The following is a 12,684-nucleotide window of genomic DNA, read 5'->3' as shown; positions in this document are numbered from 1 at the left end:
CCATAGGATTGCACCCTAAATGGTTTTGGGAGCCAAATACCTGATGCAACACCTCCTCCTGTATCAATCTGCCTATGCTTTAAGATCTTCTGCCAAAGTTTTTCTTGAAGTCCCTCCTGCATTAGAGGTATGTTATGTAAAAACAAAAGGAATGGGTTTCTTGGCAGTGCCAAGCAGAAACATTCTTATTCACTCAGGCTTTTTAGTTTTTAATTAGGGAGTTTGCTGTTTTATTGTTTTGTGATGTAATTGATTGTACACCACTCTGAAATCCTGATATGATGAAGGGCAGTGTAACAATGTTTTCAATAAACAAACAAAAAAGCACCCTTTATTAACTTCTTACTTTGGATACACTATGTGAAAAAGGAATAATTCTTTATCAGCTTGTTTCCTGAAACATATTACTCTGGCTACACAAAGAAATTGATGAAAATGCCAGTAATTTCTGAAACCTAGGAGTAGATCTGAAACTAGCTGATGATTATTTGGAAATGATCCTAAAAATGGTCATTTCAAATATTCCGTTAGCAATTTCTATGTTTCCCATATAACATTCTCCTTTCATAAGCCACATCTTAGCTAGCACTTTGTCCTGCAAAAGGCAGGTTCACTCACTGAATAGTTTACTGACTTATTGTTCCCCAAGGCTTTCAGTTAGCTTCAACTCTGCAGGGAAGGAAACCACAATATAAAGACAGAATTAAACTCCTTCCTTTACGAAACAATCTGGTTTAATCCCAGTGACAGGAATAACGGGTAAACTTGTTTCTTTAATCACAGCTCCAGGGCTGCTAGTATGAACCGGGGCGGTTAAAGTAGAAATTCTCAGACAAAAAGATTTAGTGGGACTTCACAATCTTTCTTCCTATATAACCTGTAAAATTACTGGCACTCCCAAGAGAAAGATCTATTAAATATTTTAAAATTTACCGCTAGAAAAAACACCTTTAAAGTCCCCAAACTCATTTGGGATCAGTGTGCATCACTGCATAGTATGTATTTATTTAAAATATTTTGGGGCTGCCTTTAATGATAAAGAGCCTCTCAAAGTGACATCCAATAAAATGCAGTACAATAAATGCAAAGTAATTAAAAAAATACTATGCATGTTGACTCAGTAGTCCCGTTGTGTTCAATTGGGCTTACTTTTAGGTATGTCTACAAAGCACTGCACATCAGTGGTAACTATCTCAGCAAAACCAATCCAGTTAAGCTTGATATCAAGTATGATAGTCTGTTTCTTATTTGAATCTATGCAAAATGCCTGTGCAAACTTTTGTGTGGCAAGTAGCATAATAACATCCATCTCCATGGAAAGACTTTTGCTATACTGGAAAAGCATCCTTGCATTAACTTTTGCAAAATATCTTTTTATAACATCCACGTAGGAGCAAAGGGGGAATCCAGAATGGTAATATAATGAATATGAAAATTAACATGGATGGGAGTAGAAATTCATTTATTTATTAATACTTATAATCCTCTTAATATAATAACATCTCAAAGTGGTTTACATATAAATACAAAAAATCACATTTAAAATACATTATGAAAAACAATTTCAAGTACAGTAATAAAGCAAAACAAGGAACAGTAAGATAGAGCAGTATATGATTAATTACAATTTGATGCAAACGTAATCTAAAATTTAAGAGTAAACAAAAAGGTTTGTAGGCCTTGATGTCTTTGCTCATAATTGCAATAAGATTTTATATGATATGTATGCCCCCTTCTCTGTCAGCAAGCCCACATATGGTCTAATCTCCCAGCTCCTATGAATTCCACTTCAGAATGAACCATTATCCCAGGGATTGAGGAGAGAAACATGGTTCCGTTCCAGTATTTTTCTGTGGTGAAATTTAGTAGATGACAATGAAAGTAAACTCTACAGTAAACTATGAAATTGTAGGATGGAAAGCCATAATTGTGGATTTCCACTCCATTTATATGGAGCTTTCCACTCCATTTATATCATAAATACATACTTCCTATCATCAAGTGCAAACTGTGTGTACACACACACGAAATAAACTGTATAGAGACCAGAAGAACATGCCCCTGTCCTTTCCCCTTAATCCTAATAACAGATATACAATCACATAGGTGGCTGGTTTCGGACGTACATTTCTTAGCTTGCTAAACCATAATTAGCAGCTGGGAAAGAGCAACAGGACCGTCTTTCCCCTTTTCTCTTCCCACTGATCCTGGTTAACATGAACTACAGTTCCCTGTTACATAGGCACATGCCTTATACTGAGTCAAACCATTGGTCCATATAACCCAGTACTGTCAACACTGACTGGCAGCCGCTGTCCAGGGTTTCAGGCAGGAATTTTTCCAGCCTGACTTGGAGATGCTGGGAACTGAACCTGGGACCTTCTGCATGACAGCATGTACTCTTACCACTGAGCTTTGGGCCCTTCCAACATCTGAAATGGGGAACCGTGGTTCAGTTTACTAACCATATACATGGTTCAAGATCCTGACTAGTAAGCTGGCATTAAATCACAGCTCCCCAATTTGGATGTAACTAGCTAACTAGGCTCAGCGGGCAGAGAAAACAAGGTGACAAAGGAACGTGCATGTCCTGATGCTTGTTTTCCAGCTGCTAAACTATAGTTTACTAATCCAAGAAATGCATGCCTGAACCAGGCCATACAATTCTTAAGAGAGAAAGCATATTTTGCAGTTTCACTTGATTGCTTAGAAAACACAGAACTCGCATTGATCATCAGAGATGTTGGGAAAGGTGTACCAAAGGGCAAACAAAGTGATCACCAGGTTGGAGCATTCCAAGGCTTAAGTGTCTGGGTCTATTTAGCTTAGGAAAAAAGACTGGAGGAGGATATGGTAGAGATTAATAAAATTATGCATGATGTTAAGAGAGTAGCTATTTTTCCTGCTCCTCTATAATTCTGGAACTCTGGGTCACCCAAATGTAATTGACTGTGTGCATTTACCCATGGGAAAATCTAACTGATGTTGGTGACACAGGATTTTCCTCTTGAGGAAGAGCGGGTAGGATTGCACTTCTGTCAGCATCAAGACATCTAGAAGCATACTGGTTAACATAAAAATGTAAAAGTCCTAATAGATTAGACAAAGGGTCCATCCAGTCTAGTATTCTGTTTCCAGTAGTGGCCAACCAAATGCTTCTCAGAAGCCCAGAGCAGGCATGAAGACATTTGTTTGCTTCCTAGCAAGCAGTATTCAGAAGCATGCTACCTCTGAACTTGGAGGTTTCATATAGCTATTATGACTGATACCTGTCGATACACATGTGGTCTTTACATTTAAGACACTGAACTGCAGACCAGAAGGTCGGCAGGACAGCAGTTCGAGACCTGAGTGCTGCGTGACGGAGTGAGCTCCCGTCTTCAGTCCCAGTTCCTGCCAACCTAGCAGTTCGAAAGCAAGAAATTGCAAGTAGATAAATAGGTACCGCTTCAGTGGGAAAGGTAACAGCGTTCTGTGCACCTCGGTGTTCAGTCATGCCAGCCACATGACCACGGAAGCGTCTTCGGACAGCGCTGGCTCTTTGGCTTAGAAATGGAGATGAGCACCACACCCTAGAGTCGGACACAACTGGCTGGGGACACCTTTAATCCCATTTTGGGTCTCCAGGCATAACCATAGCTTGTAGCAGCAAATCCCATAAACCAATGAAGTGTTCTATGAAGAAGGACCTTCTGCCTGTCCTGAATCATCTACTGCCAATCAATGTCCTAAAGATAATAATAATAATAATAATTCCCTAAGAATCTATCTCTAGTGCACACGGTTCCACGCTACTGTAAAACTAAGGCAAATTTAGTTTGGGGGAAGGGCCATAGTAGCTCAGTGTTGGAACACATGCTATGCATGCAAAAATGCCCAGGTTCAATCCCTGCCATTACCCTGGAAAGCTGCTGCTAGGCAGTGTTAACAATACCAAACTAGATGACAGCCTAGTAAGACCTCTTTCCCACCTTATGCATCCCAGTAAGGCCTTTCTGTATCACCAGATAAAACAACAGTGGTTCATCTTGTATATAATATTGAGACAAGTGCCAATCCTATGACAATAGTATGATATCCAATTCGTATGAAATGGATGGGATGAATTGCTTGGCTAACCTTTCCCCCGACGGCCCTTAAAAGATACCTAGATGTGTACTTCAATTTCAAAAATAAAACCAAACATTTACAAAATAGTAGTTAAATGAGCAATAGGGGGGATTGCTACTGGTCATTCCACAATTCGGCAGCCCTGTTGTTGTGCCTTGAAGAGCAGCCAGAAATTAAGTGGGCTTGATTTCTGCATTTTAGCAAGGCTAAAGGACTGTTGCAACCTTACTGTCCTGGCCTTGTTAAAATGCAGAAATCAAACCTGCTTAATTTCTGGATTTCTGGTTGCTCTTAAAGGCACAGCATGTGTATTGCCTTACTGATTTGTCCCAATGCCAAAATTTAGTCACATTATGCACAAACACACACGGGGGGGGGGGGATCATACAACAAAGAGAATAATGTGGGGGTAATGTTCTAAACATTATGTTTTTCCCAGTAGTAATGTATGGCTGTGAGAGCTGGACTATAAGGAAGGCTGAGCGCCGAAGAATTGATGCTTTCGAACTGTGGTGCTGGAGAAGACTCTTACGAGTCCCCTGGATTGCAAAGAGGTCAAATCAGTCCATCCTAAAGGAAATCAACCCTGAGTGCTCATTGGAAGGACAGATAATGAAGCTGAAGCTCCAATATTTTGGCCACCTAATGCGAAGAGAAAACTCCCTGGAAAAGACCCTGATGCTGGGAAAGACTGAAGGCAAAAGGAGAAGGGGACGGCGGAGGATGAGATGGCTAGATAGCATCACCGATGCAATGAATATGAACTTGAGCACGCTCCGGGAGAGAGCGCAGGACAGGAAGGCCTGGCGTGCTCTGATCCATGGGGTCACGAAGAGTCGGACACGACTGAACAACAACAATGTTCTAAAAATGCTGGAGGACTGTCAAGTGTTGCTCATGACTAATAGGAAATATTCTACAGGTGCACGCAACACACCTGCAACCATATTTCACACAACAAACACAACTATAAATGAGTTAGATATGGTCCTTCCCCCAAAACTGTTTTTCAAATAACCTGATACTTCACTGCAGTAATACAGTCTGAAGGAAGATGCGCGATGCATTTATTGTACACATGCTCACATGAATTATCAGAGGCAAAGGCCGACCTGAAGTATTAATTCAGCCAAGCTCTCACCTACAAACTTTATGCTGTCAAATTCCAGAGGGATAGCTGTGTTCATGTTACAATACACATAAAAGCTTATGCTACAATAAATTTGTTACATAACAATTCTATGCAAAGTCTACTTAAAGTCCCACTGAATTCAGGGAGGCTTAATTCCCAGGTAAGTGCATATAGGATTGCAGCCGTGGTCTTTTAATGTCCTTCTTTGCGTTTAATGAAATCAGCTTTATGTTGTCACTGGGTTGCATCCAGATGTGGGTATGTGTAACTGGGCTGGCAGGTGCCCCCCCCTCCACCAATCCCCCCCTCAAATGCTAGAGTTGGGCAGCCCTGCTGAGCAGTGTAGCCTGCGTCATGGGGAGGGGGAGGGGGAGGGGAAATCCCCCCAAATCAGGGGAAGGACCATCCCCCCAAATCAGGGGAAGGACCATCCCCCCAAATCAGGGGAAGGACCATCCCCCCAAATCAGGGGAAGGACCTTCCTTGAATGGAACTATGCTCAGGGAAGGGTCTGGCCTAACTTTGGTGATTCCCCTTTTCTTCTGTGCCATAGCCCACCCCATTCAGCAGGATCCCCGACTCTGTGTAGTATCTCAGGGGAGGGGGCTGGAGGGATTGTGATGGGAAAGAAGGGGCGGGGAAGTCGACTTGCACCAGCCCAGTTTATGTGCCTAAAACTGGATCCAAGCCCGTGTCTAGAAAAACAGCTTGTTATTAGAACGCCATGAGGGGTGGCTCTGTTTGGAGGTGCTTAGGCCCGGTCTCCCCTTCTCTCTACCCCCTCCCCCCAGTTCTCACCACTACCCTGCCAACATCTTTCAGTGTTTTCAGACAACGGAGCTAGGGGAGCGAGCGACAGCTGGCCAACCGGCCATGAGGCAGACCCTGGGGCGGGGGTAGGGACTGGAAAGAGGCAGAGAAGCAACAACAGGTGGCAACCGCCATATGAAAAACTCCGTTTAAAAGTGGTCTCTAGCAGCAAGGAAGGTACGACAGAAACGCAGGAAAGCGGCAAGGCAGATTCCCGACGGGGCAGCCGCGCTAAGCCCGTTGCCGCAAGAGCTGCTGTGGTACTTCCTCGCTGACATTATGATGACGCAAGACAGCATGTTTCCCCAGTTCAGTCAGAGCGGAGCTCGTTTTCGAGTCCACAGAACGGACAGAAAGCGTTTGAAAACTAAGCCAGCCAGCCGAGATCCCTTTCGGGACCGGGCTGCAATCCTGCGCACACTTACCTGGGAGTAGACCCCACTGAACGCATTGGAACGCACTCTGGAGAAAACGTGTATGAGATTACACTACAGGATCGAGACCCCGGGGGACCTCGTTAGATCGAGGCTCCTGTACTTTAGAGTAAAAATGAAAGAGGGTGCGACAAGATACGGATTTAAAATAATGCCTGCTTTCGCCCCCAGGCCGTAATCTTATACACGCTTGCTTGGGAATAAGTCTCCAATGAACTATGACTGTACGGAGGCTAAGAACAAATCTTTTCCCCCCTGTAAAGGGTGGTGGAAAAAGTTATACAACTCGCCTGCAGAAGCCTTCATGAAAGGCCCCCGCCCGAGCTGTTTTCTTTTACTACCTTTTGCTCCCGAACGCTGTAAATTGTTGCCACCCGCAACGATTTTCTCTCTCTTCTCCCCTCCCCTCCGGGGCTCTTTTTGTTTTTCTCAGTTCTTCCCCCTTTGTATTTTTAAACAACGCAATTTCACCTACCTCGGACCAATGGTAACTCCGAATTTTCCCCTTGGCCAATAGCAGTTACCTCTGAGACATTTTTTTTAACCCTATTAGCCCTCCAATCAGAAGCGTGCTCTTAATCCCACTCTCTCCACACTCCCTAACCGGTTTCAACGGGTATGAAGCGCAAGCAATCCCACCCCCCTTCTCCCCGCCCCTTTCTCGACCGAACCCAGCAAGTTCTGTTAGTGACGTCGCTTAAACTGTTAGCCAGTCGCGTACTTCGAAAGACACGGGGGTGTGGCTCTGCGAGGTTCAAATCAACCTTGCAGCCAACCAGAAGGCCTAGAGGGTGGGCCTTACGCAGAGCTCTGGGGGTCAAGCTGCTGTGGCGGGTAGGGCTGGGGAAAACAAGAGGCTATCAAGTACATTGGAAGCGACCCATTTGGCTGTGGCGAACGAAGGTGATCCGAGCGCTTTAGCTGATATCCGCCCGTCGCCAGCGGCCTCTTCTCTTCGTCTCCACCAGGCAAGGGGCTAAGTACAATACACGTGTATTTTCTTCTCCTTGAAGCAGCGGCGTTTGGGTGGCTGGAGCTCTGGGGTGCGGCTGGGCAATGGTGACGGCGCGGTTGGGGTGGACGGCGCAGCGGCGGACGGAGTGGCGGCTGAGGGACGAAGTTTCCTGATTTTTTGTGAGGAGCGAGAGTTTAAATGGAGGCGGCCCGAGGAGAGCGAATTCGGAGTTCGGGGTGGGGGGCTCTGAGAAGTATTCAGAGGCGGGAAAGTGCGGCTGCCGCTGGCTTGAGGGAAGCGACACAGCTTGGGCGGGAAAGTTGTCGCTGCAGATTCGAGGCCGGGGGGACGTGAGCCGGAGAACGGCGGTGGGGCTGGGCGGGAAGGCGTTGTAAGCGGTTGCTATTTATTCCCTTGGGTTTTTTCCTCCTCTCCCCCCCCCCCCCCCGCTTGTTCCTTCTCCCTCTCCAGGGACCGTTGCCGCAGCTATGGGCAAAGGCGACCCCAATAAGCCCCGGGGCAAAATGTCCTCATACGCGTATTTCGTTCAAACGTGCCGCGAAGAGCACAAGAAAAAACACCCGGGCTCTTCGGTCAACTTTGCCGAGTTCTCCAAGAAATGCTCCGAGCGATGGCGGGTAAGAAGAGGCGAACTCGGCCAGGCCCAGCCCGGGCTCGCCTGGCGTTGCTCGCGGAAGCCCCGCCTCCGGCTCCTCCCTCCCTCCCGGCGGGGTTGGCGCGCGATGCCGTTGCAAGCGCCCGCCCAAGCGCTTAAACGGCGGGAACGGAGCTGGAGCTGGGCCTTCCCGCGAGCCCGCCCTCGAGACAGTGTTTCATGCGTTTGGTTTTTTTCCACAGCTTCTCTCTTAGGCCGCGCTTCTGGAAGCGCTCGGATCGGAAACGATGAACCTAGTGGCCAGGGCTGCAAGTAATGCAGTGGGCCCACAGTTGTTGAAACCTGGTCCAAGAATATGGCTTTAGACGTATTTTTAAGAGCAGGGTGGAAGGGAGGGTTTGCCTCAAGGCTGTAGAAAACGGAATAAGGAGGCAGTCCTATACCGACTTACCGGGGAATAAGTCCGATTGAACTTGAAGGGACTTAATTCTGAGTAGGCATGCATAGGGTTGTATAAATAAATGCCAAGTATTTTAAGCCGTAACCTTTTGAGAACTAGGTTTGCCACAAACGTATCCTTGCCATTCTGGCAGCCATGTTGAATAGTAAGGCTCAGGCTAGTAGCACTAGTTCAGGGTTCTCTGTGGATGGGAGCGGGTGGGGAGGTGCCAAATTGACGTAGTGTGATAGAAAATGACTGATTTCTTCAGAATTGGGAACTTAAAAAATAGGACCTCTTGCTCCCATCATTAAAACGCATTCTTTTCTATTCCTACAGAAAAGGATTGGGAATTGTCGCACAGGTCAATCTTTCAAAGTTTTGAGTAGCTCTTGAAATTGCCGTGTGTCTGTAATGCTTCATTAAGGGTGCAATCCTATGTATGTTTAGACAGAAAAAAAGTCCTACAATTCCCAGCATTCCCCAGCCAGCACTTTTTTTTTTGTTTAAACATGCATAGGATTGCACCCTAAGGGATTTGTATCCCACACTTAAGCATTTTACTAGGGCAGCTCACTAAAATTTTAAAATTGCAAACCACAGTATGAAAGACCTGTACAACAGCAGTCAGTATTGGGGTGTCTCCTGTTTATATCTCATTGCGCTGGCCTCCCATTCCCATTAAACTACTACAAATGGAAATCTGGATGTATTTTGGGAAAGCCCACTGCTGTACTTCTGACAGTGTTGCTCTTCCTCAGGCTCCCCCCCCCCCCTTTCCTGGAAAGGAACAGATGTCTAGATAAAAAATACTGTGTGAATGCATAACACTTTGCCAGGCAATTTCTGTGGCATTTTGAAAAATGCCTCCTACAGAAAACAGGAATTGTAATATAAGCAGCAAAGCATTATTCTAGCCATCCCTTGACTTTTAATACATGTCTCTTCCTTGAGGGTTTGTGGCAAATGGCTTTACAAGAATTCAGAGAGTCCCAACTCGTACTTATGGCTGCTAGGAAAGAATTGCTGCTTTTTAGTGACCATCTGGTTCCTGTGGTCAGGAAAGTAATTCCAACTGGCTAATAGCGCTAAAATTGTTTTGAACAATTTTACACTTCACCTTGGGAGGGAAGGGCTGGGATAGTGTATAGATTTGCTTTTCACCAAATCAGCGTATTTGCTGGGTGTCACACTTCAGGGTGCCCAAAGCAAACAAGGAACATTTTCTGACTTAATGTTACTGTATTTTGGAAAGAAGGGGATAGTAGTTCATAAATGATGGGCAGTATCCATCACTGCCCACATCTAGCGCTTCCTAAAGCAACCAGAAACAAGTTAGAACACTTGTATCCAGGGTTGTTTCAGGAAGTGCTAGCTGTTGTGCTAGCAGTGGGTCCCACTGGCTCAACAGAATAAACAGAAGCACTGGATACTGCTCATTATCACTAAATTGAGCACACTGGAGCTAATACAGGCTTTATTTTCAAGAAGTAATAAAACTATAAGTTGGTCTGTTTGGATTTGATGTCTGCTTTTTGGTTTATTTCCAACACTTTCTCTGTTGAGCTTCTCTTAAGGATTAAAATAGGTGCTTAGGGCATATTTTGATGCTGCTTCCAGCACTTAGTGGAAGCTACTAACCTTGCCAGAACTCCTTTGATATGTTTATATTTTTAATATAAACATAGTAATTTCTGATACATTTATATGGTACTCAGTTTCTTCTCCCCACAGACAATGTCTGCAAAAGAAAAGTCCAAGTTTGAAGATTTGGCAAAGGGTGACAAAGCTCGTTATGACAGAGAGATGAAAAACTATATTCCTCCTAAGGGAGAGAAGAAAAAGAAAAAGGACCCAAATGCCCCCAAAAGGCCACCGTAAGTTGATCTTTGATAGCCATGGGTAGCTTCCCTAACCTGGTTGCCCTCCAGATTTGTCCCCAGCCAGCATGGCGAGCAGCAGGATAGGGAAGCCTGGTCATGGGCAAAAATATTTCAGTGATCTGTGATTCCGAACAGTTTTCATGCTGATACCTCTGCATTAATAGGTAACAAAAGCAGTAAAACTCAACTAACAACACTTCTGTTACCTCCATGAGCTGGGACCATTGGGTGGAGAAGTTGCCTGTGACCCTTTGTTTTGTTGTTTGCCCTCTAGATCAGCTTTCTTCCTATTTTGTTCTGAACATCGTCCAAAGATAAAAACTGATCATCCAGGTTTGTCTATTGGGGATACAGCGAAGAAATTAGGTGAAATGTGGTCTGAGCAAACGGCTAAAGACAAACAACCCTTTGAGCAGAAGGCAGCAAAGCTAAAGGAAAAATATGAGAAGGTAAAGTAAAAGCCATTCTGATTTATTTTTCAGATACTGACATTCTTTATGGCTATATCATGTGGGACCTGCTATTTTGTATTGCATGTTGTTGTAGTATCCAGTGAGTAGATTACTTAGTAAAAGTTAATTTTTGTACAGTAATGATCCAGAAAATTGTCTCTGGGCACAGGATATCACTTCTACTAATGAGCCTAAATGAGGCTGACCCTGAGCACTGCCTGTATTGGGAGACCACCTGAGAAACTGTTCAGTTCAGGTCTTTGGAGGAAGGAGCAGTATAAGGTCGAACAAAGCAAAGATCTTCCAGTAAAGTTGCTGCAGTTCATGTTTCCTGCTCTTAGGTGCTGGAGAGGAAGGCAAGCAAGAGCAATTGCCAATCAGTGTGGAGAAACAAGGGGCTCTGAGACAAGAGGCTTGTGCATATGTCTCAGAAGAATGTGTGGGAGAACCTCAAGAGCCAACTGGAAAAAAATGGCAGTTTAACAGTTCCTAAGGGATGTTTATTAATGTGAACCTTGTTTACAGGTTACTTCTGTCTTGCTTTTGCAGGATGTTGCAGCATACCGTGCCAAGGGTAAGAGTGATGCAGGAAAGAAGGGTCCAGGTAGGCCAGCAGCCTCCAAGAAGAAGGCAGAACCTGAAGAGGAGGATGAGGAAGAAGAAGAGGAGGAGGAGGAGGAGGAAGAAGAAGAGGAAGAAGAGGAGGAAGAAGACGAAGAGTAAAGTTACAACCTGCTGTAAAGATTTGTGCTCAGAAGTCGATGATTTTGCTAAGAATGTGAAGTCAAGTGCAGCTCATTGTTAGCTTCAGTATAAAAACTGTACAGAATTGTGTATAGGTAATGTGATTCTCTGTAGGGAGACCTGTATTCTAATGTAAGTAGTAGCAAAAGGCCACTACTGTTAGATTTTAAAATCTGATATTGTCAAATGTTCTGGCATATTTAATGGTTCTTTGAAATTCAGTGACTGCTTGATTTAGAGCAAAGTAAACCCTTGGTAGGAAAATAGTCAACCTTGTCTTGCATACTATTGCATTGTATTACTTTTTTTAACAATTTTGTAATAAAATGATGTACATTATCCTCGTTACTATACTGTAGTGTAATTACTCAGGGTTGAAATGGCTAATTTGGACATTCTAGCATATAGCAGAGATGGTGTAATTATGGGTGTTCACAACTTAAACATCTGATATATATTCCCATTTCTGGGATTGGGGAATTACTACAAGCAAGTTAGTTCTTAATTTCTCATTGATACTCCCATTCATTCTATAGCATTGTGAATATGCCTCTACATCAGCTGTGTCCTGTAAGCCTTTATGTGGTTATCTTGCAAAGTGGGGTTTGCAGTATGAGAAGTCTTATGTAACTTTAGGCGTAAGTCTGTAGGAGAAACAAAAATCCTGCTAATGTACCTTTCTAGAGGTTGCTTTATTGTAGTGCATCAAAGCTATAGACATGGCCTAGGGTTTCCGGTTCTACTTCAGAAGCCAGATACTACTTGTCCGTGGCGTACTAGAGGTTACTTGCGTTGACAGCCATCTCTCTCCCCAGGTAGTGTGTCTTCTCTCACCCCCCCCCCCCATTTCACAGAAGGTCTCTCTTGTGACTAGTTCTACTTATTTCACCTTTAAACTACCCAATAGCTGATATAAAACGTTCTTGGCTTTCAGTGTTACGGATGTTGTTTAAGGGAGCTGCGTGTGTCAAGTTTATATAGCTATTTTGGTATGAACAGCCTTGTGATTCCACTCTGGGAGATGATGCTCTGTTCTCTAAAGCAGTGGTCCCCAACCTTTTGGTACCAGTGACCAGCCGAATTTTTCCATGAACCGGGGGGGAGCTTTC

At 44.4% G+C, this 12,684-nt stretch overlaps 1 protein-coding gene across 2 annotated transcripts; it reads left to right on the top strand.

Moving 5' to 3' along the window:
• Positions 1-7,363: 7,363 nt before the first annotated feature.
• HMGB2 (high mobility group box 2) lies at positions 7,364-11,914 on the top strand. Of its 2 annotated transcripts, XM_084856463.1 has the most exons (5): positions 7,364-7,454; positions 7,913-8,079; positions 10,231-10,373; positions 10,654-10,828; positions 11,381-11,914. In XM_084856463.1, the coding sequence occupies exons 2-5, from the start codon at positions 7,930-7,932 to the stop codon at positions 11,552-11,554; spliced, it is 642 nt and encodes a 213-aa protein (XP_084712589.1). In that variant the 5' UTR covers positions 7,364-7,454; positions 7,913-7,929; the 3' UTR covers positions 11,555-11,914. The 2 variants fall into 2 exon arrangements, with proteins under 2 accessions (XP_084712589.1, XP_084712590.1); XM_084856464.1 differs by having other exon boundaries at positions 7,364-8,079.
• The last annotated feature ends 770 nt before the right edge of the window (positions 11,915-12,684 follow it).

The sequence above is a fragment of the Heloderma suspectum genome, chromosome 5 (genome assembly GCF_057233095.1).
Source record: "Heloderma suspectum isolate Gila_16-S chromosome 5, 16-S_ref, whole genome shotgun sequence".
In the NCBI taxonomy this organism is placed as follows: domain Eukaryota; kingdom Metazoa; phylum Chordata; class Lepidosauria; order Squamata; family Helodermatidae; genus Heloderma; species Heloderma suspectum.
The sequence above is the reverse complement of the archived record's forward strand: the minus strand, read 5'-3'. Positions and strand labels throughout refer to the sequence as shown.